This window comes from Eulemur rufifrons, chromosome 28 (genome assembly GCF_041146395.1).
Source record: "Eulemur rufifrons isolate Redbay chromosome 28, OSU_ERuf_1, whole genome shotgun sequence".
Taxonomy (NCBI): domain Eukaryota; kingdom Metazoa; phylum Chordata; class Mammalia; order Primates; family Lemuridae; genus Eulemur; species Eulemur rufifrons.
The window spans coordinates 48458895-48486351 of NC_091010.1; the positions used below are offsets into that span (position 1 = coordinate 48458895).

The 27457-nt window shown below is 38.3% G+C and overlaps 1 protein-coding gene across 3 annotated transcripts; it reads right to left on the bottom strand.

The window, feature by feature from the left end:
* Window positions 1–2607: 2607 nt before the first annotated feature.
* OGA (O-GlcNAcase) lies at window positions 2608–27355 on the bottom strand. 3 transcript variants are annotated; one of them, XM_069461120.1, is made up of 16 exons: window positions 26736–27355; window positions 23432–23483; window positions 22897–22994; window positions 21080–21210; window positions 19031–19202; window positions 17815–17913; window positions 17059–17343; window positions 15122–15280; window positions 13664–14277; window positions 13110–13284; window positions 9823–9908; window positions 8739–8843; window positions 7387–7472; window positions 6942–7134; window positions 4187–4346; window positions 2608–3051 (listed from the first exon to the last, which is right to left on the bottom strand). In XM_069461120.1, the coding sequence occupies exons 1-16, from the start codon at window positions 26932–26934 to the stop codon at window positions 2915–2917; spliced, it is 2751 nt and encodes a 916-aa protein (XP_069317221.1). In that variant the 5' UTR covers window positions 26935–27355; the 3' UTR covers window positions 2608–2914. The 3 variants fall into 3 exon arrangements, with proteins under 3 accessions (XP_069317221.1, XP_069317222.1, XP_069317223.1); XM_069461121.1 differs by lacking the exon at window positions 15122–15280; XM_069461122.1 differs by lacking the exons at window positions 2608–3051; window positions 4187–4346; window positions 6942–7134; window positions 7387–7472; window positions 9823–9908 and having other exon boundaries at window positions 8751–8843; window positions 26736–27330.
* Window positions 27356–27457: the final 102 nt, after the last annotated feature.

A 27457-nucleotide genomic window follows, 5' to 3' on the forward strand; every position in this document is an offset into this window, starting at 1 on the left:
AACAATGGATTTGGGATTAATGTTAACGTCCTTGTTCATTTCCACGACCATGAGAGCGTCCATATTTTCTACAGCTCCCTGCACTCTATAGTATTGTATTTCCCACTCTTCCAACCCCAGGGTACGCTTTCTTTAAAGGCAGCATTGATAAAGAGATGTAAAGCTTACCTACTCCTCTGCCAGCAAAGGCGGGGTTCGGGGTAGTGCTTTTCTTGTAAAAAGCAAAGGAAATGAGCTCAGATTTGTCTTTGCCCCAAAAGAGCAGAGAAGCCTTAAAGACGACTTCCAACTCCAGGAATTTCCACCCAAACTCTTCGGTCCTCTCAGCTTAGCCTTTCCTAGACATGCTTTCTGCTGTAATGACCCTGCAGCTTCCTACCCAGATGGCTCATCATCATCGAGCTTTACCTGCTGGCTTGATGCTGCCACTTGCTAGTAGAGAACTAGTTAGCTCAGTGTGGACTCAACTGCTGCTCCTGGCAGACCCACGCTTTTTTAACTTACAAACGAGCCCAGGAACATCCTTCTGCCTTGTATTTTCTGCCATACAATTTAGACTATTTTGCCATGTTTCAACTTCTGACTAAAGAATCAGGCAAACTGTTGTGTTCCCTGTTAGATGGCAAAAAGAAACTGGGGGCCCTATTTCACACCCAGGTTAAAACTGTGGCAAGATGGTGGAGTCGTTTGGCCAAGAATTATAGTCTACTTTTCTTAGCTTTTGCTTTGAAAATCTGGTGATGGAAGTAGGGAGGAGGGCTGCCTTCAAGATCCAGTCTCTAAGAACAGCTGTGGAGAGGAGGCACAACTTGCTTGTAGGTGAGGCCTGAAAGGAAAAACGTAGCGTGCAGACAGGAAATAGGTTCACGCAGTACACCACCACAACCATTCACTTCAAGTTTTATTTTGCCTCTTGCATGGTCTTCAGATAGTTTTACAGTTCATTTTCTACAGGAACTGAGCTGTGATCTAAACAATAAAATGTCATTCCAACCTTAATAAATATTCATAATCATGGAATAGCATAGCACTTTACTATCCTAGAGTGATGAAAGTATAGACCTGGGCATCTGTTTCACAGTTGACACCTGTGACCAGACAACCAACCAAAGTGATTATTAAAAGCCAAGATAAAACCAAAAGCAAACTTGCTAAAAATCCTGATTTCATGAGGTTGACCTGAAATCCTCCAGATGAAATGCTAGAATTATCCACTAGTGTTAAAAGATATATTCGACAAGAAACTGGGTAACATTCAGCTGTCTTAGTATCTAGTAGATATCTTCCCTTCTTCACCTTAGCCCTCAAAAATGCAAACTTGGTTCCAGCTTTCCAACAAAGATATCCTTCTATCAGATAAAGGTTTCTACCCTAAAAATGAAGAGGCTTCCTTCCCTCCCTTCTCACCCATTCAGTGCACACTCATAGGTCTTGGTTGGAAGTCACTGGGTACGATGCTTTAAGACTCTCTCAAAGATCACATTGGTGGAGTTCTGTGAAGGAAAATGTATTTCAAGTTTCCTTCTATTTACTCCCTCCCCTCACACAGCTCAAAGTTAAACAGCTCAGAGTTAAAAACCGCAAGGAAACAAGATAACAAAATATTGTTATGAACCTATGGAGAAGTCAGCCAGCCATGATGAAAAAATGAATCCTATAGAAATTACCTGCCAGCCTCATGCTCAGAACCCTTAAAAACATATCTAAATTAAAATACATGAAGCTTTCAGAACCCATGGTTAAAGGAAAAAGGAAAGGGTAACCATAAATCATTGGTTAAAATGTGCTCATTCTTTCTCTTAAAAACTAGATACAAACATGCAAGAACTAAAGACTCTTATTTAATAAAACCAGTAGTAACAGGTCTTTAGAGTAAAGAACAACTGACCTAAGGGCAAATGGACCAATCATCAGTCCCTGAACCCTACTTAACAGATGTCAAAACCAACATTTCACATGCTGACCTACTATTGAGGTTAATTTCCAGGAGAGACTGCACTTTAAAACAGATTAAGTCCTAAGTTAGGCTCTCGTACCCAAAATGGTCATGGCCTAGGCCTAGGTGGGAAGCACTTTAAAAATAATAAAACTTAAAAAAAAAAAAAAAAAAAGACAAGTAAAGAAAATCCATCTTCTACTCATTTATATCATACAAAGTGCCATCTGGAACAAAAACCCTTTCATTTTCATGAGGGAAAAAAAAATTACAAAAACAGTAAACACAAATGATAGTCAGGTTACAGCTAGTTTATATACAAAGAAATTTACAAGTTTGTCAATTTTAGGCTTTTGCCACAAACAACTGCACATTTGTCCCTACAAAGCACACCATGCCTGAACCAATGGTCACTACAGAAGACAACCGGCCATGGCTTTACAAAAAGCAGAAAAACCGCCCCAAATTGAAATCATTTATTTAGCTTTAATGCCAGAATCATCCCACTTGGAATCTCTCCACCCTGAAGCCTCTAAAACCCACTAAATCTTCCTCCTCTCTGCCATGTCCCCAAAGACTGAGAGATCTTTCATTCAATAAACCAAGGAGGATGACAGAAGTGATTCTGATTACTCTTAGGTGAGAAATGCAACCACACTGGATGCAGAAAATAGTGCTGACTACATTTATTGAAGACCCCCTCCCTATATAAGCCCATGTAAGAGGTCTTGGCACCTAATATAAGACCCCAACAGGAGGCCAATATCTGTTTCACACAACATTTGCAGCAATACTATCTTCTTCCAACCAGTGAATAGTCTGAAAGTGTGATGGGTGAGTTTTACATAGTCTTCTTTGTTTCCAATCCAATTGGCTGATTTGTTGCCACTCCAGAGACTAAACTGTACCAAGACCTCAACCACCACCCACAAGGTGGAGTTAAGAGACTTTCTAGACAGTTCATAGTACCAACAAATGTCACAGGCTCCGACCAAGTATAACCACATCCTTTGGAAATCCTTCCATTTTTGCAATTTCAAAACAGCCTAACTTGCTGTAAAATTCCAGAATTCTTTTATCATCTGGTCTCACTTCACAGAAAGCTCCCCGGGAGCCTAGAAATAAAACAAATATTCAAAACATAAATAAGTCAAGTAGGAGAATTATAAATGTGAATTGTAATTATCTTTAATATATATAATATAGATAATAGGGGCTTATCTATACCAGCTCCTTAATTTATGTCACAATTTAAAGAATTCATATTAACATTAAATAGTGAATAAACAAAATCTTTCAGGGAACAGGGTATATGAAACTTCAATGCAAAGGATACCTCTGTTGAAAACATACAAAGTACCTGTTAAGGGGCCCACAGGGCAGAGCCTATTTCAGCCCATGTCACAAGCCAATATAACCAGAATACCATATAGTCTTCTTTTTTTTTTTTCCATTTTTTTTTTTAATTTAAGCATATCATGGAGGTACAAATGTTTAGGTTACATATATTACCCTTGCCTCTGCCCCATATAGTCTTAAGACATACCTCATCTATCTACGTGATTCAGTTATAAGTACAACACTGAGAATTATCCTTTCTTCAGATAAAGTTATTTAAATTATCCCACAAAGAGGATACCACTGACTCAAATGATATGAAGATGCAACAATAAATCAGGTGCATTCTCATGTACCAACAACCCTCTTAACAAGAGTATGATACCTATTATTATATGGTCCAAGGGCTAAAAATGGTCTTTTACATTTTTTTAAAAAAAGATTGTTTTAAAAAAGGAGACTATGCAACAGAGACCATAGGCAGCCCTTAAAGCATAAAACATTTACTTTACAAAAAAGTTTTCATACCAATAATACAAGTATTTTTGAAGGCTGAATTTAGATAAATTCTTAAGCAAAAATTGCATTTCTAAGTGAAGTTTCTCCCTCAGGTTCACATTTAATTTTCCTCTATTATTTATGGGCCTCCTGGCAAAATAAATATATCCTCATATATTTACTTCTCATTTAATTGGGGTTTATAAAAAGCTTTCATAGTGTAAAAGAGCAGCATTTTTCAATGATTAAAACACAGGAAATTCATATACCACTAATAATTCAAAACTAAACCTTAAACGGTAGAGAAGGAAGTATAAATTCACAATTCACTTCTTTCCTTTTTATTCTAAAATATAATCCTGTCCCTACTTTGCCAAAACACTACCAACTCCACAAAAGGCTAATCGCACTCACCATTAGCCTTCAGTGAAGACAGGAGGCAAGCCATCATGCTTTTGGCCACACTTGGGTCAGTTACTTTTTTGTGAATATCCATCTTTATCAGAGAAGGGAAGTTGGCAAGGAAAGTTTCTGGCAACACTTCCTGTTCTTCATGGAAACTCAACATTATTTTCTGTAAAAATCAGAAAGAATCTCTTGACTTTCAATAGCTACCCATTATACACCTATATGCCAACTACAGAACTTAGTAATGGGAAAAGGAAAGCAGTATTTAATAATTCTTCCAGCCAGTCATTATATAATTATCACACTCAGATTTAATTAAGTTGTAATTCTAGCTGAGGCATTTTTTTTTTCTTTTGAGACAGGGTCTCACTCTGTTACCCAGGCTAGCGTACAGTGGCATCATCATAGCTCACTGCAGCCTCAAACTCCTGGGCTCAAGCAATCCTCCTGCATCAGCCTCCCGAGTAGCTGCGACTACAGCCATGTGCTATCATGCCCAGATAATTTCTGGGTTTTTTTTTTTTTTTTTGGTAGAGACAGGTCTCAGGCTATGTTCCTTAGGCTGGTCTCAAGTGATCCTCCCACCCCAGCCTCCCAAAGTGCTAGGATTACATGGATGAGCCACACCTGACCAGCATTTTTACTTTTAAAAAGTTTAAATGCAATGTGGTATTAGATCCTGGAACAGAAAAAGGACACTAGCAGAAAAACTGGTGCATAAAGTTTGCCATTTAATAATGTATGAATGTTGGTTTCCTATGCTTGACAAATATAGAAAATGGGTAAGGTATAGCAGCATTATTTAATAACTTTGCAACTTTTCTGTAAATCTAAAATAAAAAAATTTTAATGCATTGCTTATACAAAAATGTGTAATATACTTTAACACTACACATTTAAAAAGATTAAGGTAAATTTTGTTCTGCAAATTTACAATTTTTAAAAAAAAGTTTGCAACAGACACACTGGTTTTTTTTTTTTTCCCCCCCCAGACAGGGTCCTGCTCTGTGGCCTGGGCTGGAGTACCATGGAGCGATCGTAGCTCATTGCAGCCTTTATCTCCTGGGCTCAAGTAATCGCCCTGCTTCAGCCTCCCAAATAGCTGTGACTACAGGCATGCACCACTGCACCCAGCTAACTGTTTTATTTTTTGTAGAGACAGGGTCTCACTATGTTGCCCAGGCTGGTATCAAACTCCTGGCCACAAGCAATCTCCTGCTTTGGCCTTCCAAAGTGCTGGGATTACAGGTGTGAGCCACCATGCCTGACTCACACTGGTCTTCTCATATGTTCTTATGGTAAAAAGTGTTAACTGTCAGATATGGAACAGCTCAATCTCCAGAATACTGTAGTGTCAATGTAATTACAAGTAAGCAAAGCTATTCCAAACCAGCCTTTTGTTACATAGCCATCTGGCTAAGGGCAGAAGTTTAAAATACAGCAATAAACTATCAGAGAGAATGCTGAGTATCCTGGTGTGAGGAAGAGTAGTGAATTTTAGGAAAGGGTAAGACGGGCTGGCGCAGAGGCTCAGGCCTCTTATCCCAGCCCTTTGCAAGGCAGGAGGACTGTCTGAGGTCAGGAGTTCTATACCAGCCTAGGCAACATAGCAAGACCCATCTCCAAAAAAAAAAAAAAGAAAGAAAGAAAGAAAAAAAGGGGAAGGAGAACATCAAAGAAAAAACAGTGTCATAAAGAAGAGTCTAAATATGTATCTAAAACTATTTATTGAACATAGAAATGATCAAGAAAGATTTCCTTCACTGTGAGTAAAAAAAAAAAGAACTAAGAACTATTTAAGTTTTTGTTCTTTTATTTTTTTATCAGTGTCTGACTTAACACCCAATGAAAGAAGGAACTATTTTAAAAACACATATGCTGACATATAAACTAAAATAATCATAAATTGACCAATGTGGAGCAAAATAATTTTTTAGAGCAAAAATGCACATAAGCTGGGACAGGACAGACGTGACAAGAAGTACTCCCATCACAGAGCAGACTCTCAGAGAAGCTCACTCTTATTATTTTTTAATTACAATGTAAAAATGCATTACTGAGAAGGCAAGTTAGCCTCTTGACAAATAAACAAGTAAGAGATTTTAATGACCTAAACTTGCTCTGAGTACCCAACAAAAAGGCCAGAATGTTTTTAAAAGTTTGGTACTTTAAAACAAAGACGAAAAATAAAAGGATCTTTAGTTGTCTGTACTGTGTTTTCACCTGAGGAAATATTACAAGTATTCCCAAATCAAAAACTGTCCTAATGTTGAGGGAACAGTTAAAAAACGGTCATGCTACGAACAAGCCTAAGTGGCCGGGCACAGTGGCTCACGCTTGTAATCCTAGCACTCTGGGAGGCCAAGGCGGGAGAATCCCTTGAGCTCAGGAGTTAGAGACCTGTCTGAGCAAGAGTGAGACCCCGTCTCCACAAAAAATAGAAAAATTAGCCAGACACAGTGGCACATGCCTGTAGTCCCAGCTACTCAGGAGGCTGAGGCAGGAGGATCACTTGAGCCCCAGAGTTTGAGGCTGCAGTGAACTATGACGACACCACTGTACCCTAGCCCAGGCAACAGAGCAAGACTCTGTCTCAAAAACAATAATAACAGTAATCCCTAAGAAGTATTTTCTGTAAGATATTAAAGAAAGAAGATTGTATGATGTATCTGCTTACTTTTCTATTTTAATAAGTAGTTTATTTAAAAAACAAAACAAAGTAAGACCATTATCATAGTATAATTCTTAACCTGTGTATTACCTCAGCCTCAGAGAGTTCTTTGTCACCATTGGGCTTGGTATACTTTTCCTGCATGAAGGGAATCCAGGAAATTTTACATTTTTTAATAAAAGGTGTCACATCTACAGTGCCTAGGGCATAACCACATATGCCATCTTCATCTTCTAGGACAAAGCAGTAATCCAGGCTCAGGGAAAGTAGCCCTCCTACTAACCTGCTCAGAAGGAAAGAGGCCAGAGTAAGCTAACAAGTTACTAACAAAAAATTTACATTTCAGTGATAAAAGGCCCAATGTACTTGATTCGACAACTTATGGAAACTATTTGGTATAAAAGAAACTAGAAATGTACACATATTAACATTCAGATTTACTAAAACTAAGTTATTTCTTGTCATCACCTCCCCTCAACCTGATAAACTTGGCTATGAAATTTTCTACTCCCAAATCCAAATACTCATCACATACTTGTCTCCAATAAGGTCAGGCTGACTTTGAAAAGGTAAACCCACTCCATCATCATACATTTCTCTGCAAATCTTGTACACGGAGGCCTGAAAATATAATCTGGTTGAGTAACATCACAAAAAAAGGCAGCAGACTCTAAGAACAATATGACTTGTAAGTCATTCCAGGGAGGGAGTAACAAAATGTCAGGCCTATCCGAAGTATCACCTCTGCTTTGTTAAATAAACATTTACTCATTGAGTCAGATTTGTAGAACCAGCAGAGAACAGCAAGGTTTTAGTAAACACTGAGAGCTGTTTTGTACAGGATGGTTTTTGGTAGTAAGTTGTGGATTCCAAGGCTAGCAAATTTTGAGGTTGAAGAGTCTCTCAACTTTCCTATGTTAAGAACACTTATAAAATGTTTTAAACCTGTCACTGTCTTTAAACAGGCTTCCTTTTTTCTAGAGCTGACTGTCAACAGCCTGTAGGTACTTCACAACTGAAAATTATAAAATACTACCATATTGGAAGTCAAGGACATCATCATCATTTGGACACATTAACTTCACAACTCACTGCAACCTTAAACTCCTGGGCTCAAGAGATCCTCTTGTCTCAGTCTCCCGAGTAAGAGCAGTTACAGGCTCTTACCACCACGCCCAGCTAATTTTTTTCTACATTTAGTAGAGACCTGGTCTTGCTCTTTCTTGCTCCAGGCTGGTCTCGAACTTCTAAGCTCAAAAGGATCCTCCTGCTTTCGCCTCCCAGAGTGCTAGGATTACAGGCATGAGCCACTGTGCCCAGCTCCAATTCTGATTACATCTTTTTTTTTTTTTTTTTGAGACACACTCTCACTCTGTCACCAGGGCTAGAGTGCAGTAGTGTCATCATAGCTTACTGCAACCTCAAACTGCTGGATTCAACTGATCCTCCTGCCTCAGCCTCCCTAGTAGCTGGAACTACAGGCCCATACTACCACTCCTGGCTAAGTTTTCCTATTTCTTATAGAGACAGGGTTTCACTATGTTGCTTAGGCTAGTCTGGAACCCCTGGGCTCAAGCTATCCTCCTGCCTTGGCCTCCCAAAGTACTAGGATTACAGATGTGAGCCACTGTACCCTGCCTCATCTGATGTTTTAAAGACAGGAAATAAAGAACTTAACACAAGATATTAGTAGTCTAAAACTACTTAGATTCTTCCTCAAATTTCTCTGTCTGTTTCCTCCTCTTGTCTTGAATGTTTTAGTTAATTTTCTCCGTCTACAGTTCTTATTTTCAGAACAGATTCTTTTAGCCAGTGAGTTCAAAGGTAAGTTCTAAGTATGTACCATAACTATACAACAAATTGGCAGGTAGACAGATAATTAATTACCTCATCTTTAGGAAAATATGGTCTGATAGTATAAACTTTGGAGGTAGGAGTCAGAGGGGGTGGCTGAAAAAAGAGATCATTTGCCCCATCAATTGGCAGTAAACGCTGTGGGAAGAAAGAAAAGGAGATGGATTAGCGCTGGGAAGATATCCATTACTTTAAATGGGTGTGCACTGCAGATTACCAACTTAACATTAACTGGCTACTGCAGGCAGACCTAAAGAAGAGGGGTGTACTATGCTTTACTAATATAAACACCTTTGCTGGGGGGAGGGGAGTGCTTCTGAATAGCAATTACCCAAACTGAGTTACACAGCTTTAATAGCATATTAATGGGGATTTAAATTTACAGTAAAAACAAAAACAAAAATAAAAACAAAAAACAAACCTATTCCAATTATGACAAATACTGTATTTTTTTAAACCAATCTTATATAGACCATCTCTCTAAAGATGGCAGAACAGAATGTCAGGAGGAGAGGTTTGGTCTGAAGAGGGTTATCTGTCCAGGAGACGCTTTATCCCCAAAGCAATGCGCTTCAGTTTGCTGTGCGCAGCAGAGCACCTGTTGGGGGGAGAAAAGTAGAGCACCTGGAAAGTCCATGAACAAATTCCAACAGCAAAAAAACTTAATTATTTTGTTCAAATGTTCACTAATGGACTATTCTTTCAAGCACAAATTATATTTATAAAAATAATTAGATAAATATCCAAAATCCTTTCACCATTCACTTGCATAATTATTCATCTTTTTTGCTCATGGAGTTTCCACTGGCAGACAAGCATGCGCGCATTGTGCATTGCGGGCGCAGATTAAAATGCTGTGCGACCTGCAAAGAAACAATGTGAAGTGTATACCTAGAGCCGCTGCGCTTCGCAGGCGCGGGGGGGATTGGCAGCATCTCCTTCAGAAATTACTGTGAAAGAGGAGGAAAATCTGATTTAAAATCCAGCTATGTAACTAAATTGAATTTGGGACTAGAAAGCCTTCGGCAGACCAATCCTTCCAGCCATCTGATGCGCAACATAAGGTTTCTCATAAAACAAAGAAAATGTCAATTCAGTTGTGAATTCATATTGATACCTGGAACTCTCCTGCTAGACCACCTCTAAAGGCCCAGGGTTCTTGGTCTCCAATTAAGAACTGTGCTGAAGAATGACTACGACACCCTGTTGAGATCAGATCCAAGCGGAGAATGTTACGAGAAAGGGGATTTTTCCTGAGGTCTCAAATGTCCAACAAACCAACAAACACTTTGTGGAAATAGCTCTCTAACAATAATAATCCAGGGTTTTAGGGCAAGGCTGTGATAATAATTACTTCTAATAATTCATAATAGCATACTAATGTTCTTTCCTCTAGTTAATGAATAATCAGTTATGAGTTCTACTCTTTAATTACCGGAAGGAAAGTAAGTCCCAAGTTTGTCTGGGTCAAGTTTATACATTCCCCTGGATACAGCTATACAAATCAAGCCAGCTGCTTGCTCTATCATGAAATTACAGTAACTATAAACTGAAATGAATGACAGATAATGAGACATTTTATTATCACAGCCCATGAAGGAATTAAACCTGTCTGAAGTCACATTTTACATTTTGAGGAAGGATACAGGAAAGGGAAAAAGGGGGTGGGGGATTAATCTTGTCAGAAAACTAAGGTCAGCAGAATAAATAAAACAAATTGTTGTTATTAAGTTGACAAAATGAAACACAATTAAGAACTTTTTTCTTTTTGGACAAAGATAATTCAAAATCAGACCAAGCTAGTTATGATACCAGTCTGACAGATTCTGAGATCTAAGGAGAGCCAACTGATGCTCCTACTTTGTCCATACTTTTCTTAAAAGTATGACAGTATCTGATTCCTCTGATCAGCCATTATAATCTTTGCAATGCACTGAACACATGCACAGAATGGCAGGCTTTGAGGTCCAGAAGTCAGTACTTAAGGTCACCACTTAACCAACTTCATAGGCAATAAAGCCAGCTAATAATAAGAGATAATTAAAGGCAAATGTTTAGAGGCCAAAATCACTTGCCTAGTCTTCTGACAAGATAAAGCAGCGCAATATAGTTCTTTTCCATTGGAAGACAGCATTCTACCTCCTGTTCAAGTTAACAGTCTCATCAGTACAAGATATAGTGTGCTAGTCAGACAGTCCCAAAGCAAACCAATTTTTTTGTTGACAATTCAGGCCCATTAAGAGATTATGTCTGGGTTTGTCATTTTTTAGGGGTAGGGGTAGTTTTATAAAGCATAAAATGTAATATTTGTAAAATAAATATGAAATAGGGTCAAAATTTAGACTGTGAAGAGAAAGTGCCCCATTCCATAATTCAGTGTAATTTACACTGCAGGAAAAAACCATACCTCTTAAACTTTAAGATCAGCCAATTTCCCCTACCCCCCACTTTGAGACTACAACATAACTAGCACTTCCAACTATTACAATAAAAAGCTGCATGTACGAAGAGCTGTGTAAATGAAAACATGGTTAATGCCTCAGTCGCTGCGCAAACGTGACTTCAGTTCATGCCTACTGCCCTTACATCTACCTGAGCTACCTCACATATAGAACCTTTCAATTTAAACTAATTAATCATGACGCGCTGTGAGCATCTGCCGCTGTCCATCCAATAGTAGTAGACACTTGTGCTGAGGATTCTCCCATCTGTACACAATGGGGAAGAAGATAATAGAAGTCGTTAGTAATCAAAAGTACTGCATAGCCACATTCTTTAAAGGACTGAATGCCAGCTGGACTGGAGAGAGGAGGAAAATGAAGGGTTCTAATCAGTCACCCCTGAATTACTATAGAAGCAAGAAAATACTCTCCCTGTCGTGAGCTTTTGTAAAGCTATGTGGATGCCAAGATAATTATTTAAAATTTCTAAGATGCTCTGACCTCAGGATTGTACAACAGCTATCTGTACAATTTGGGAAAGCTACCCACATAATTGCTTAGTACAGAGATAAAGTCTGAGAAGAGAAAGAAATAATACTGTATATAATCAAGAATTTAATTTTTAATAATTCTTGAATTAAAAGTTGAACATCAAATATTTTCAGTGATATATTTAAATTCAATAATCCAGACTTCGGGTTTAAAATTCCTAAGGGCTTTGGAAATTTAAGATTTAAATTCCTACAAAGGATTAAATACAACTCCCTGGCCAGAAGCCTGGAAGACAAATGCTGTCATCCAACAACCAAAACAGAGGTTTTTCCTGAGTCAAAGGGCAGATGTCTCCCACCTACAAGAGGTATATCTTGGAGCCTTTTAACAGGAGGGTAAAAATTCTCTCTTCTACCTGTTGTGCTACATATATAGATATATACACAGCAACCCAAAGAAAAGTTCTGTGTTTTCAAAATTAACAATCAGATTCTGCTTTTAACAGCTAATTAGTTGCATCATAGGAAAACTGGTTATTTTTTAATATTTAAAAACCCAAAAGCATATAGGTAGGAAGTTAGAAATCTCCCTACTACTCATTAATCTAAGCTCACAGTGTTTCAGACATCTATTTCACAACCAAGACCATAAAACCCCTATCACAGTATTTGTGACTACTATGAAAACTATGACATGTCAGTCAGCCTTGCTGCCTGCTGTGTGCTGTATGTAAGTCCATTACATATTCCTTATAGCTGGATTGAAAACCTGGAAATAAAATGAGGTCCCTGGAGAAACTTGGCCATGCTGGTGCTTTTTACCAAGTTTGAGAATTAAAAAAAAAAAAATCATTTTCAAAGGAGACATACATCCATTTAATGAAACACAGAGTTTTAAGGGGATTGTAATTTCCACCCCCTGGTAAAACCAATTACTTGGTAGAAGGATAAAGAAAAAGCCTTGTGAAATAATACCAACTAGCACCAGAATAGCCTTCCACTAGAGCTCGCATGCGCACAGGGCTGGGAGGATGGCTTCCTCTTGCCAGGCCCCTTAGGTCATTTCAGCAACTGTTCTGTTAAACACAGCATTAATGTTATCAAGACACAGCAAGCAGCAGAAAGCTTACAGAGTCACATTTCATAGTGTCTCATCTCCAAATTAGATAAAAGTGGTACACAGGGTTCCATCCAGAAAGCATTCAGTCAGAGCAAGTTAAAGTCAGTAATCTCTAACATATTTTCAAGATATTTATGCTGAATTAGCCCAAGGGAGAAAAATTAATGTGCTTGATATAAGTACTGAGACTTGCATTTCAAGTCTTCAATAATGCCTACTTTTGAAAGAAAACTAGGTGAAGAATTGAAAAAGATTTGGAAATCTGCCAATTCTCTGAAGGTTTTTCTCCCTGTGGGATAATTTTTTTTTCAAGGGACAATATATGAGAAGAGACTATTCCTGGTGCACCTACCTAACCACTGTACAAAAGACTTCACCATAGACATTATACTCTTGATATCCCAAACATAGGAGTACATGTCATAAAGGATTGTCCTGTTGGCACAATTGGAGAGCCGAGTGAACATTCCCATCACTAGTCCACACATCTCTTCAAACTTGGCTGCTCGTGACCGCCATTCTTCAATCTAAGTGAGGATCAATAAAAAGACTCAAAAAGTTGCAAGCTTAACAAAATAATCTAAGACATAGTTAAAAATTAAGCTGTTTATGTTATTAGATAGCTGCAATTTATCCTAACCATTAAAGTATCATTTTGTGTCTTCCCAAACTGATAAATATTCCTAAAATAATCAACATTGACTTTCCATCATTCCAAACGAGAAGGTCAAACTATGGAACTGAAGGTACCAGATTCAGCAGAGTCCACATCCACTTTAAAGAACGTATTTTAAAATGTGGTCAATTTTCTGCCAGTTACCAGTGTACTCATTAAAGAACATTCTCCACATTACCAGCATGGGGAACCATCCAGACTACAGAAGCAGATAAATTAAGCATACTCACTTTTTCAGAGTCTTTTCCTTTGCAATTGACACTGACAACACTGCTATTTGCTCTAAGCCACTGGAATTCCCGTAACATCTGTGCTCCTTTGGGTCCATGCTCATAAGGAAGGTAGAAGAGATCAGCAAGTAACTGCAAATCCTCCAGAGTCACTGGTTCTGCAGTGTACAATGGCTTTTCATTTGGACCTGGCACAAACTGCTCCTTGTTTGTCTGTTCATCAGTCTGCATAGGGGCAATATCATTAATGCAATCTTCCTGCATAGACATCTCTGGGGATTTTGATTCAGCTATACTCTCTTTATCAGTGTCCATTGGTTTCAATTCCTCTGCCATCTTAGCTTCCACAATTTCACTGAGTATTTGATTGTCATTCTTATGATCTGCTTCTTCTTGTTTTTCTACTACCATGTCCATGGGTTCTTCATCGGGTTGTTTCTTTTCTTCTTCCTTGGTCAGAGCTGTAGGCTCACCACTCAAAGCTGCTCCCTGACTCATAATGGGGTCCTGGTAAACTGTTGTTACTACCGTTGTGGCATTTAAAGAAGGTGTTGCAACTAAGGGAGTCCCATCAACTACGCTTGCTTTAGCTCCACTGTGTGCAACTTGCCTACCTACAAAAATAAATAAATAAAATTGTCACGGAGATAATCAGAATTAGAAACAGAACAAATTAGATTTAGAGAAATGCTTCTGTTTACCACATCTGTAAACCGGAACCTCATTTTGAGATTCCAAATAATTTATGCCCTAAAAAAAAAGAAATTTTTCTAAAATAACAGGGAGGTGGGAAAGGAAGAGGGGAAGAGGAGAAACAAGTAATAAACATCATTAAGCATGTCAACATCTATTATTATGTCCTCTATTGAAGATTTATATTTAAGAACACTTAACACCTGGCATGTGGCTCACGCCTATAATCCTAGCACTTTGGGAAGCCAAGGTGGGAGGATCTCTTGAGCCCAGGAGTTCAAGATCAGCCTGGGCAACATAGTGAGACCCTGTCTCCAGAAAAAATTAAAAATTAGCTGGGTGTAGTGGTGCACACTTATAGTCCTAGCTGCTCAGAAGGCTGAGGTGAAAGGATTGCTTGAGCCCAGGAGTTCGAGGCTGCAGTGAGCTATGATTATACCACTGCACTCCAGTCCACTCTGTCTGGACAGAGCAAGACCCCGTGTCATAAAAAAAATGTTTTAAATAAATAAACTGAGTAAGTAAAATAATGAAAACAAATAATTATTTCAAAAAAGATATTTTAAAGACACATTACACTTCCATCATGATAAAAATCTATCAAAGACCAAAAAGTAAGATTTTTAAAACTTTATTCTCTAAATCCCTAGATTTCATTTAATTTCACTTTGCTTAGAGTGCCTAAGGTAAGGCACATGGCAATGTTCTTTGTGACTCAACCAAACCATGTGATCCAACCCCCTTACAAAAAAATAGCCAACTCACTGCTATACTGATGAGGTACACCAAACTCCTGCAACCATTCTGTTAAAGCTAGTTTTAGGGCCATCTGTGGACTATAGAGTACATCAGTCTCAATATCTTCATCACTGCCTTCATTTTCTAACTTTATCTGGATCGATACAGTACTGTCTTCACTGTCAGCTGCAAAAAAAAAAAGAAAAAAAGCACAAAAATCGTTTGATTACAAAAGCCTCCTGACAAGTCATATGAATAAATGCAACTAGTTGTTACTGTACAACCAGAAGCAAAGAACTAGAATGAGAATAAACAAAAATGCAAACATAAGCAAGACCCTTCACTAAACCTTTTCATCTAGAATAGTCACCTAAGTGCAATGTTAAATATAAAATCCTAATTGAAATAAGGAATAACCAGAAAAAAAGAAAAGAAAGAAAGAAGAAGTAACTAATTTCAGAATCACTGGAAAAGTCAATTATAAATGTCCAGAGTTCCAATTATCAGGAATGCAAGGTTAAAGGCACCATGCTTTACATAAAGAAAACATCCCCTAGCCTTCGGGGGCTTATAACTTCATTACAAGAAAAGAAAATCAACAGATCACCCACATAAGAGCACACATGGAGCAATGAAGCTCCGAACCAGAATAGTGGCAGAGAAAATTGCCTATGGCCATATCACCCTGAATGCACCAGATCTCCTCTGATCTCGGAAGCTAAGCAGGGTTGGGCCTGGTTAGTACTTGGATGGGGGAAAATTAAGTCTAAATTTCAGCTTGGTATTTAAAAAACTTCTGTTCTTAGCTCTCTGCACATGATCCTGTCTGGCTAGTGTCTGCTATTCTTTAATAAGAGTCCCATGATCTACCTTAAAAGATGGAGGAGCTAAGTACCATGTGCACAGAGGGGATTGAAATTATCTTCCTAATTTTCGTTTTTTATCGGGGAGAGGGGGATGACAGAGAGACATTAACTCAACAAACAATTGGAAAGAGGGTTACAGAACTGAGAAATAGACCACAACTATATAACTACACACCAAGTGTCATAATGCGACATTTCAGTAGCTCAAAATGGGCCAAAATACAGATAACTTCAAAATTTCAGTGTCCGGTGTTTTCATCTCCAACCCATGAAACTTTAATGCCCAGCAAACTCTACTTATACTTCGGCCCAGCTTAAATATCTGTGAAATCATCTCTTAACACCACTCTTGCTTAGTAGAAATAATCTCTCTGCTCTGTGTTCACTTCACACAGCACTTTATAGATAACTGTTATACTTATCACCAATACAATACAATTGCCTATAAGCCTTATCCAACACTAGACTGTCTTTCAAAAGTAGGAACTACTTTATTCTTTGCATCCTCAGTACCCATGAAGATGTACATGCTGCATAATAGATTATTTAAATATAAACAAATCAACAATTAGTAAGCATTCTCTTAGAACTCCATTAATTAGGAATTTTTCATGAATAAAAATTAAACCAATGTCTAAAGTAAGAATATTTTCCATAAATGTAAGCTGAATCTAAATCACACATAGTTTCAATCTGAGAAAGCTGACTGCCAAAAAAAGGAATATAAACCATATACAAAGTAACTCAGATAAAAATATCTAGTCATCTAAAATATCCCAATTAATAAAACTGCCTGAAAACAGAGAATCAGATGATTCTAGAGATAATGGGAATACTAAATGTCTATTTTGTCTGTTACTCAGATTTCAAAGACTGAATTACATTTTAAAAACAAAGAACTGAGGCCATGAGATTAAGTGACTTGTCCAAGGCCACTCAGCCTTTCTTCTATCATATACATACCTCATTAACAGAACTGAACAATATATCTTCATAAAACCATTTAAACTGTGATGACAAAGGAATATACACTTGCCACTGGCTCTAGTTAACCCTAGCTCTCCTCCCAAGGTCAAGGATCAGGTATAGGCTACTTACTCATCACTACATCTTTTCTCACTCCATTCATGTTTGATTTGTACCAGGTGGCAAGGGTGTGGATAGCAACATAGTTGGCCTCAAATTCACAATTTGGATTAGTTAGGACTCCTTTTAACCGTGGAATGAGTTCTGTGGATCTTCCTTTGTACGGGCCCAGAAATAGTCTCTTCTGATCATAATCATTAGCATGAATGTTATCCCAGATCACTGGAGCTCTCTTAATAATCTTAGAAACCTCTTCAATGGACTCTACTGGAATTTCTTTAGAAACAACTTTGGGACCTAGAAATAATGACCACAGTAAGTTAAAACCTCATATCCATAATTAAAAATTTAAAAATGTTTTGAAAACTCACACGTGGTTCTTTAAAATATACTGTACATACACAACTTTTTACCATGTTTTCCTTATATGTACAATCTCTAACAATTTTTCTTTTTAAACACAGCAACATCTTTTTACTCAGTTTTATTTCTTTATTTTATAAAACAGAACAGTCTCCTAGGGCTGGGATCAATACTCTTTAGCCCAGTTTCCTATAGTTCTTTATTATTTATTCAGTAACTGCAAAATCCTTAAAGATTTTTTTTTATAGTAAGGGAAGAGTGCATACGGTGTAAAAGAAAGTATACTTTATAACAAGTTTCTGGTTAATACTCAGTTTTACAACGTTTTCAATTAACAAGAACAACCAATTTCTCCAAATCCTAGTTAGTAACTCAAGTTTTACTCTATAAGTCTTAAAGACTTACCTGTCCAAAGCACCTCAATTCCAGGTAGAAGCTTTTCACCCACAGTCCTTAAATAAGGAGACTGAGACACATTTGGATAACAGAAAGTGCCACAATATTCTAAACATAGAGGGAAAAATTAAGTAAGAGTCAGGAGTGAAATGGTCATGATTATTTGAATGGTGAAAAAATGTCTACCAATTCTATCATCCAAATGATAAAAGACCTCCTAAAAGGAAGTAAAACTCAAGTGGGTAGTTCATTTAACAATCAATCCACAAAATCTGATATTCTTTCTGCAACAGCAGTACATATCAATCCTTATGATTCTACAGTTATTAAAGTTTACTAAAGAAACATAAGAATTTTAATATTTTCTACATAATTGCAAATAGCCTACATCTCTCAGTTATAATCAGAGGCCAAATACAATGAATTATAACATAACAGAACTGATACAAGATCATGCCAATGGCTTTTAGTACTCAACTGAAACTTATATTGTAACTTGTGGTGAATTAATTCCCAGTATAATCCTATTAAACATTATCTGAATACTCATGTAGTATCAGACCACTATAATAAGGCTCTTGGCTCACTATACTCCAATATAGGCATGTGCACAAAGTTAAATAATTCAGTCTAAAATTTCTTAGAACTAACTTGTCTCTTCCTGAACAAGAAATCAAGTCTGGGGAAAATTTCTTACAAGTTGAATTTTGAGAAGCAACTAAAAGAGAATGGAACATTTTCAACGGAAAGAACCAGAAAGGGAAAAAGGAAAGGGGGAAAAGTTATTAAGCTTCTTACACTGACTACTGAAAATAAAAGCCCAGATGGTAGTGGGAGGAATGAAAACGAGGATAGATATGCATGGGGAGAAAAAGGGGGAAAGTAGGAGGAAATGAGAAGTGACTAAGTTAAAAGCAATGTAAATTATTTTTTTCCAGTTTTCATTTCAATACTATTTCTCCTTTGATCCTCACAATGTAATGTTCATATACTTCCAGTACCAAAAAACACATAAAATCTTTTGCCTAGTCAGTTGTCACTTATTAATTCCTAAAATGTTTCCACTTTAAGATCTTTAGAAACATCTTCTAGAAAAAGAAGTCCTACTTTTATACACCAGAGTGGGGGTGGAGTGTCCCAATAGGGCTCATACATGGTCCTTTGGAAGTTAAGTGATATAGTTCAAGAAGACTAGTTAAATATAAAGCTACATTATATACAATACCTGTGGGACAGAAGAGGAAAGTTTCTGGCTCTCCTAGGTACTGATAAATTTCATTTGTGATGGAGACCTGGGCATGAGCAAAAGAACTGAATACCTCTTTGTCTGCTGCACACATATTATGGTCAATATCATCAAAAAGTAAAGCAAAGGACCTGCACCCAAACTGAGAAACCTAGAAAAAGAAAAAAATCAAGATGCAGCTTACCTGAGAGTAAAAAATAAAGGATTCCAAATATTAATGTATATAGTCAAATACTTTCCTTAGCACAATGTTCAAAGCCAGACCTATTATTTTTACACTTTCAATGAAAGAAATTCTAAGTTACACAACTAGACAGAGTTTTCGGACCATTTTTCATTTGGGTTTGAATGCAATACAGGTTGAGTATCCCGTATCCACAACAGTTGGGACCAGAAATGTTTCAGATTTTGGAATATTTGCATTATATTCAGCATCCCTAATCTGATAATCCAAAATCCAAAATGCTCCAATAAGCATTTCCTTTGAGCATCACACTGGCATTCAAAAAGTTTCATATTTTGGAGCATTTCAGATTTCAAATTCTGGATTAGGGCTACTCAACCTGTATGACAAACCTCCAGCAAAACTTCTGCAACATGGGCTTGCCTCCTAACTCCTTGGCTGCTGACTGTAGAAGACCCAATAGAGGGAAAAAAAAAAAAAAAAAAAAAAACAGAAACATAAACAATAAGTAAACCCAAAACATGAAAAACCCAGGTTTTGTTCTAGTCCACAAAGGCACGTTGATTCTCCTAATCCCTTTGCAGATAAACCTAACTAGGCATGAATCAGAAAGAACACAATAGTAGAATTTGATCAAATAGGGAAATAACCTCATTCATAAAAATTTTAGCTACCTTAAATTTTTTACCTAAAAAATTCTTTTGCCTAAAGAAACAAAATACGTACATAGAAATATCAGCAAACTTGGCTGGGCGCGGTGGCTCATGCCTGTAATCCTAGCACTCTGGGAAGCCGAGACGGGTGGATGGTTCGAGCTCAGGAGTTCGAGACCAGCCTGAGCAAGAGCCAGACCCCGTCTCTACTAAAAATAGAAAGAAATTATATGGACATCTAAAAAATATATATAGAAAAATTAGCCGGGCATGGTGGCACATGCCTGTAGTCCCAGCTACTCGGGAGGCTGAGGCAGGAGCATTGCTTGAGCCCAGGAGTTTGAGGTTGCTGTGAGCTAGGCTGACGCCACAGCACTCTAGCCTAGGCAACAGAGTAAGACTCTTGTCTCAAAAAGAAATATCAGCAAACTTAAAAAACAATGGGAAAACCGGAGCCTTACACTTTACCAAAAAGAAAATGTGCAGTTTTTCAGTAGACTTTAGACTCAAATCAAGTTCACCAATAGCTTACATGTCTACCTAGTCTTGTTTTTCTTCTCATCTTAGGAAACTAGCCATTTCCAGACTGAAGTACATCTCTTGCCCATATAACTGATAGAACTGAAGTCTAACAAGTAAAACCCTGTTTCTATAACCTCAGTCACAAATCCATTCAAGCACCCAATGATATATATAGTTTCTCAATATGTGGTTCTGGATCACCTATTTCAGAATCACCTAGATTCCTGGTCCCTATCCCATGTTAGCATAGGAATACGGAAATGAAGCCTAGCAGTCAACATTCTTTTAAGCAACACTTCTAAACATTCTTTTAGGTAGTTCTTACGCAAACTAAAATTTGAGAAGCAATGGTACCTCCAGTAAAGTTCTTTTGACTTACTCTGGAAAATATATTCCTCTATCAGATGCATTAAAACTAAAAAATTCCTACAGATACAAAGTAGTATAAATTTAATCTCCTTTTAACATCATAAAAAGCAACTCAGAGCCAGGTGCGGTGGCGTGTGCCTGTAAAGGGAGGGATCACTTGAGCCCAGGAGTTTGCGACCAGCTTGGGCAACACAGTGAGACCCCATTTCAAAAAGAAAAAAAAAAAAAAAAAAAGTAACTCAGAAAACTTTTAGTTTCAAGTATTGAGTCAGGAAAAATGATGAAAAAGTAAGAAATTACCTGGTCCAGCTTGCGTTTCAATGTAGATACTTCCTTGGGGTTAGAAAAGGTGATATCCAATCCAGGTGAGATAGCATAGATGAACTCTATCTCATATTCTCGTGCAGCAGAGATGAGAGTCATAAGTTGCTCTAAAGAACAGAGTCCACGTTTTTAGAAAGCAGCATAGAAAACTAAAATAACCTTCACTTTTCAACTGAAGAGGTCATTTCTTCCAACTTACAGGAAAGAAAAAGTTCCTTAAATTTTACAAAACTGTCATGTCCAATGTAACAATAGGCCATACAAAATGAAACAAGCCTGAAGTGATTTAATGTCTCAGTAAAAGAACAATAGTTTTCACACTTTTGATTTATTTGAACCAACAGAAAATAAGAGGCCCTTCTTTTTCACTTCCAAATAGTTTCTTAACCTTCTGGGAAAACAAGCTAAAATCAATAAAGAATTCTCCTTCCCATGTAATCTAGCAGTTAGGAAAAAAGAAAAAAATTAAAAATAATAAAGCATTCTCTCCTCCTTTCATTGCCATCTCTCAAAAACACTCAATTGTGTCAATTCTCTCACTGAACTGAAGCCATTTCTATTTCCTTTAGCATTTGAAAGGTATAAATGCTGCTGCTTCTTTTTTTTTTGAACTGAAATTCTGAACTAAATAGATCTACACATAACTACTTTATACTCTGAAAGAGAGACAATGCCTTCTTAAGGACCAGGGTCAGTGATGATCTTAACAATTCTAACGCCTCATCTTTTCCATCTACAGGAAAAACATTCATTACAGATTTTAAGCTTTTAAAATATGACAATTTTCCTAAGTAAATTTAAATACTCTAACACATACCACAGGACATTATCTTTGAATAACTTTCAGTGGTATTTCAAGATAGTCATTTGACTCTATTTTATTAATCACATTACATTTCATTACCAGCACCACCAGAAAATAATTAAGTTGAAGGCACACTTAAATTATATAGAGTAGTAAACAACAACATTATATGGAGATGGGATAAGTTTTAATTGCTTCTTCATAACTCAAGAAAACTTTCTGCCTTCAGTACCTTGGCTGGACTGGTAACCAAGTACATTACTTGTCTAATTTACAAGGAGGCTCTGTGATATACTACTAACTTATTTATCAATTTTATGTAACTGACTCAACCTAAGAATGTGTGTTGCAAGGATAGTCTGTTATGGCTTTCCATTTCACCCAATGAGGTTAAGGTCTTCATTTTAAATATAAAGCTAAGGATCAGTAACAGTCAACAAGGACACGCCATACTAAAGCCTGAAGCAAAAGCGGCAATCAATAACACTGATCCTGTCTTTACTTAAAATTTTGGTATTTTGTCCAACCATGGATTTTTTGCATTAATTTTAGTTTTTTTAAAAAAACTGCATAAAATATTATTTATCTTGATTATTGATTTTTTTGGAGTCTCTTAAAATTTGCACTCAAGGTAGGTAGGTGCCTCACTCGCCTTGCCCTAGCCCTAGCCCCGCTTCAACACCTCTTCTATGTCCAGTGGCCTATCGTTTAGACCACTGGCAGAAGCAAGCAGTAGAATCTATGACCACAGAATAGGTTAAGTGAGACTGGCACACCCATGAATCACACTTATGGTCATGATCTTGTTAGTGCTACTCTCTCAATCTCCACTAACTCACACAGACTGCACAGTTACCAGATAGAAGGGAAGGAAAATACCCACAAAGTAAAAATGAAATACTTAAGAAAATTCTTGTACCACTACATTTAAAATATAGCTGTTTTCTTCACATACTCTGAATTTATGGATTAAAGAGAAAAAGATTACCAGCTTCCTCCACTGAATACATCTCTCGCCAAAACATCCTATGTTTGTAGTCATCTTTTGGGGCATACAGGTATGTATTTAACTCCCATTTCTGGAGCCTTAAGGAGAAAGAAAATTAAACATGTAAATAGACAACATTTATAGGCTCTAGATTTCCATTTTTTTCCCTCTTCTGAGAGCATATCCACCTCATACAAAGCTAGCAATATTCTGGGATAGTACTTTTTAACCTTTTTCTAATTTTTAAAAATTAAATATTATAACATATGTCAACAAATTAAACAATCTTAAGTAAAAACATGACAGCTCTGGGTGAGGGAGGCAAAGCCCAAAACCTGTTCAGCTTCCTCAGGAAAAGTCTGAAAACCACTGGCCTAGGTGAAGTGAGTAGTAAAGGACCAAGGTAAAGTAACTTCTGCAATTGAGAAATCAACAAACTGTACTCGGGCTATTCGGTTTGTTAGTATTTCTCCAAACAAAAGGAAATGTTAAGGGTTCAAGATTCTCCTCTCTCCTTCATATAATAAAAATTTACCTTCTAAAGAGTTCTTTTCTCTGTTCCATAACCCAAGGTCTTCCATAAAATCCTAGATTCAAAGTAAGAATGAAATTATTTTCAGTAAAATGTGGTAAGCTTTATTGAGAAAAGCAAGTTACAAAACACACACTACAATCCCATTTTGTAAAAAATGTGTACAATACACCAAAATTTGAAGGATATTTAGTAAAACATTAAGGTTTCTTTATCTCTGGGTGATTAATTTCATTCCCGTTTTGCTTAAGTTTTCTTATTTTTCTAGCAGGATATTTGTTATTTATGTGACAGTTATTGAAAAACAATTAAACCTATCATCTTTTTTCACTATCAATAAAGACTAAATAAGGCCAGGCACAGTGGCTCACGCCTGTAAGCCCACCACTTTGGGAGGCCAAGGTGAGAGTATTGCTTGAGGCCAGAAGTTGGAAACCAGCCTGAGCCACATAGCATCTCTACAAAAAAATAAAAAAATAAAATAAAATAAAAAATTAGCACTTGTGTGTAGTGGCCTGGGCCTGTAGTCCTAGCCACTGAGAGTCTAAGGCAGGAGAATCATTTGAGCCCAAGAGTTTGAGGTTGCAGTGAGCCATGACAATGCCACTACACTCTAAAGGCCAGGCAACAGAGTGAGAGTATCTCAATCTTACATTGGGAAGGGGAAGCAAAGTAAGCCAAACTGTTAATAATTACTACCTAAGAGGGGGTAAAACTGCTTTTAGAGGGGTGAGGAAAGAGAAAATGGCCCAAACATCAAACTCTCAAGCAATCTTAATTATAGAACAAAGCTTTGAACAAATTAAAATTCAAGAATGTGACTGGACTTGCCCCAAAGTGCCCCAAAAGGGGGCAAAGCACTAGCTAGGCACACTGCAGAAAACAAACTTGCAGAATGATGACCTAAATTGTCAAATAAGCACCAAACTGGTATTTGGAGCTCCCTAGTGTGCTAATCACAGCTTGAACCACACATACCTTACATCTTGCCTAACCTTTATTTTCTACCTGTCTTAGTCTAATCATGTCCAAAAGGTAAGGACAACCTCTCAGGAGTACCATGTAGATGGTTAATAAAAGCATTCTGAACACAAAATGCTCTACACAAACATACACAGCCTATGTAAGAGATTAATCTAGATGGGAAATTTCAGCTCCAACCTCTAGGCAAAACTATTCCCCTGCACCACAAAAGGACAATGACAGACCAAAGAAAAATTCATTGCATACCAGTGTATGCAACTGCAGCACTTTCAATCTTGACAATCCAATGTTACCCTCTCACAGGGGATATAAAAAATTCTTAATTTGGTGAAATTTACACAAGTCTTTAGCTTTCCAACAGCCCTTTAGTATTATCATTTTTCACTTACAGGAGAAGGCATTAAACATCCCTTTAGAGTTGTTCCAATATAAAAAAGAAAGATTTCGTAGATGTCTAACTTAAGCATTTTAATCTTTAGAAACCCTACCTTGGCTCTTTGAGACTCAGATTCATGGTTTTGGTTGATTGGCACGACAGAAAGACAAAAAGGAAGCAATGCCATTAACACATGAATTAAAACCAACAAAGGATTGTGAGGGAAAGAAAACAAAAAAAGAAATCCTGGCAGTAACTACAGTATTCCTATACTCAATTCATTTTAGGACTGGTGCCAACCAATTAGTTCCAAAAAAAAAAAAAAATCAGTGCTGGCTCAGCTGCTCAGTCACGAAGAAAGTATATACATGGTAATGGGAGGGAAGAAGGACAACAGAAATGAGAATTGAGGACAACTTTATTCTCTACCATATGAACATACGAAGAGTCTCCTTTTAATACTATTCAAAACAAACCAATTTAAACCACAATAAGCTTTCTCCTTTAATTACTAAAGTTGCAAGGGACTAGCAACTTTCCTTAGACTCACTCCAGTCTAGCTCTGAAATTTCCATATCCCCCAGCATTCCTCAACCCTCCACCCAGTGATCTTTGGTAACAAAATACAGATTCTTTTTCTAAAATATCTCTGCACTCAAACAAGCCCAATGGATACAGTAACATATAAGTCACACAAAGCAATCATGTTTTCATAAACATTTCATACAGTAAATAGTTTTCTATTCTGTCTTCCCCCAAATTCTGCAGGACAATTAACTTGGCTGAATTCTTCACAACTTATTGTAACTGCAGTCTGTTCTCCCCTACAATTAAACATTATCTAAAGTACCACGACCATCACCTACTTTTTAAAAAGAATACTCTATATAGGTGACAACAACGGAAAAGCTAATGCTCTCAACTAAGAGGACAACCCTTCTTTACTTTTTCCATACCTTTTGTGTTTTTTACAAAGACTAATTTTATACTTCTATCCACACCATTAAGTACAGGAGAGAACTAATAAGACATCTAGGAAACCCTGGGTCAGCCTAAATACTTCAGACAGTTCAAATATATGCTGTACTTGAAGAAAAGAGCAATAACTTAACTGATTCGTGCTTCAATAAAATGCAGGGTGGAATATCTGCCATTCCTATCCAGAAAGTGTGACACAATCTTTTGGTAATTTTCCCTTACTACCTAAAAAGTCCATCATTCCTTCAACTGTAAATGGGAAAGGAGACGGCGAGAAAGGCATTTTAAAACCTCTTCTTCGGTCACTAAATTCAAATTGCATATCTCTGATACTTCGTAAAGTCAAAGCTTCACCCCTCGAGAGCAAAGTACAATAGTTGGGAAAGAGGGCAATTTTCTAGGCTGCAAATGAATCTTTAAGGGGGAGCAGGGAGGCTGGCCAGCAAAAAAAAAAAAAAATTTCTAAGCAGAAAGGAACTTGTAATGCTGTGTAGGCTGCGTGTGCTTCTCTTCACTACAGGAGTACAAGCAGCAACGTCTGTGTGGGCTGATTTTTCCCCAAAGGGTGGGAACAGAAGCAATGTACACATTTTTTTTTTCATTCGAATGCAGGCATCCTTAGGAAATAAGATCCCCAGGTACAAATAAGTATAACTCAGAGCCTAATATAACACTAGACTCCTTACCACCGCCTCCTCAGGAGTCAGCCTGGCTCCAAGCCCAAGACGGGTGCGGTCAGGCCAGTTAGCAGCCAGAGAACTCGACGCAGTTTAAGGACGTGAGGAGAAACTCGCCCACCGTCTCGTCTCTCCCCTCGTTTTAGCAGGGCCAAATTTCAGACCAAAGGGTTAACAGCCTTTTGGAGCCCCCTGAAAGCACCGCCACCCTCACCCCCAGGAGAGAATGTGTTAGTACTGGGGCGGGGCGGGAAGGAGGCCGCTCCAGTCCAGCCCGCGCCAGAGCGCTCACCTTCCACGACGCCACACAGGAACCTCCGAGCCCCTCCTGCCGCCCCGGCCACTGCCGCTCCCCCGGCCCCGGTTGGGTTGTCTTCTCCAGGGGCCGGAGCTGCCGGTGGCTCCAACGATGCCCCCGCGGAAGTGGCAGGGTTGGAGCTGAGCTCGCTCTCCCGCTCATCCAGCGCCGCTTGGCTCTCCTTCTGCACCATTCTCCTGCCCCCGGCCGCCGCCACCTCTGCGGGTCCTCCTCGGCCTCCGTCCGTTGGGCCGCAGGCCCGCAGCCCTAGAAAGGTCCTCAGCTCCAAGCGCGCGCCCCACTTGCTCCTTCCCCTCCCTCTCTGCCCTTCCCCCTCCCTCTCCGCAAGGACCCGAATGCCCGGATGAGAAGGGCGGCGGCACCGCGAGCCCTTTGTCAGGCGCTGCCTCAGCCTAAGCTGGGGAGGCAGAAGCCCAAGCGGAAAGCGAGGCTGTGACCGCTCGTTCCTTGCGAGCAGATGGCCGAGGCTCTCCTTCCCGTCCTCAGTTAGCCTCTGTTGCCCTCCCGATAATCTTAGCTGTTCTGCAGTTTCCCCTCGAAGCTCCTGTCTCTCCCCTGCCGCTGCCTCTACCGCCCGCTTCCTGTTTATCCGCACTGCGCCTGCGCTGCAGACCGGCTCAGACCGGTCCCCTCCGCCCGGCTCCCCCGCCTTCTTTCGGGCCAGTCTACTAAGCTTCATTTGGTAGGGGGAAACA

Excerpts from the sequence above, each read along its gene's own strand:
- OGA (XM_069461120.1), bottom strand. The coding sequence starts at position 26,934 with ATGGTGCAGAAGGAGAGCCAAGCGGCGCTGGATGAGCGGGAGAGCGAG. Across the intron at positions 13,285-13,663 it reads AAGGAAAAGACTCTGAAAAA|ATTGAAGAATGGCGGTCACG; the intron begins GTGAGTATGCTT and ends ATCCTCACTTAG. Across the intron at positions 9,909-13,109 it reads GTCTTTTGTACAGTGGTTAG|GGTGTCGTAGTCATTCTTCA; the intron begins GTAGGTGCACCA and ends TGATCTCAACAG.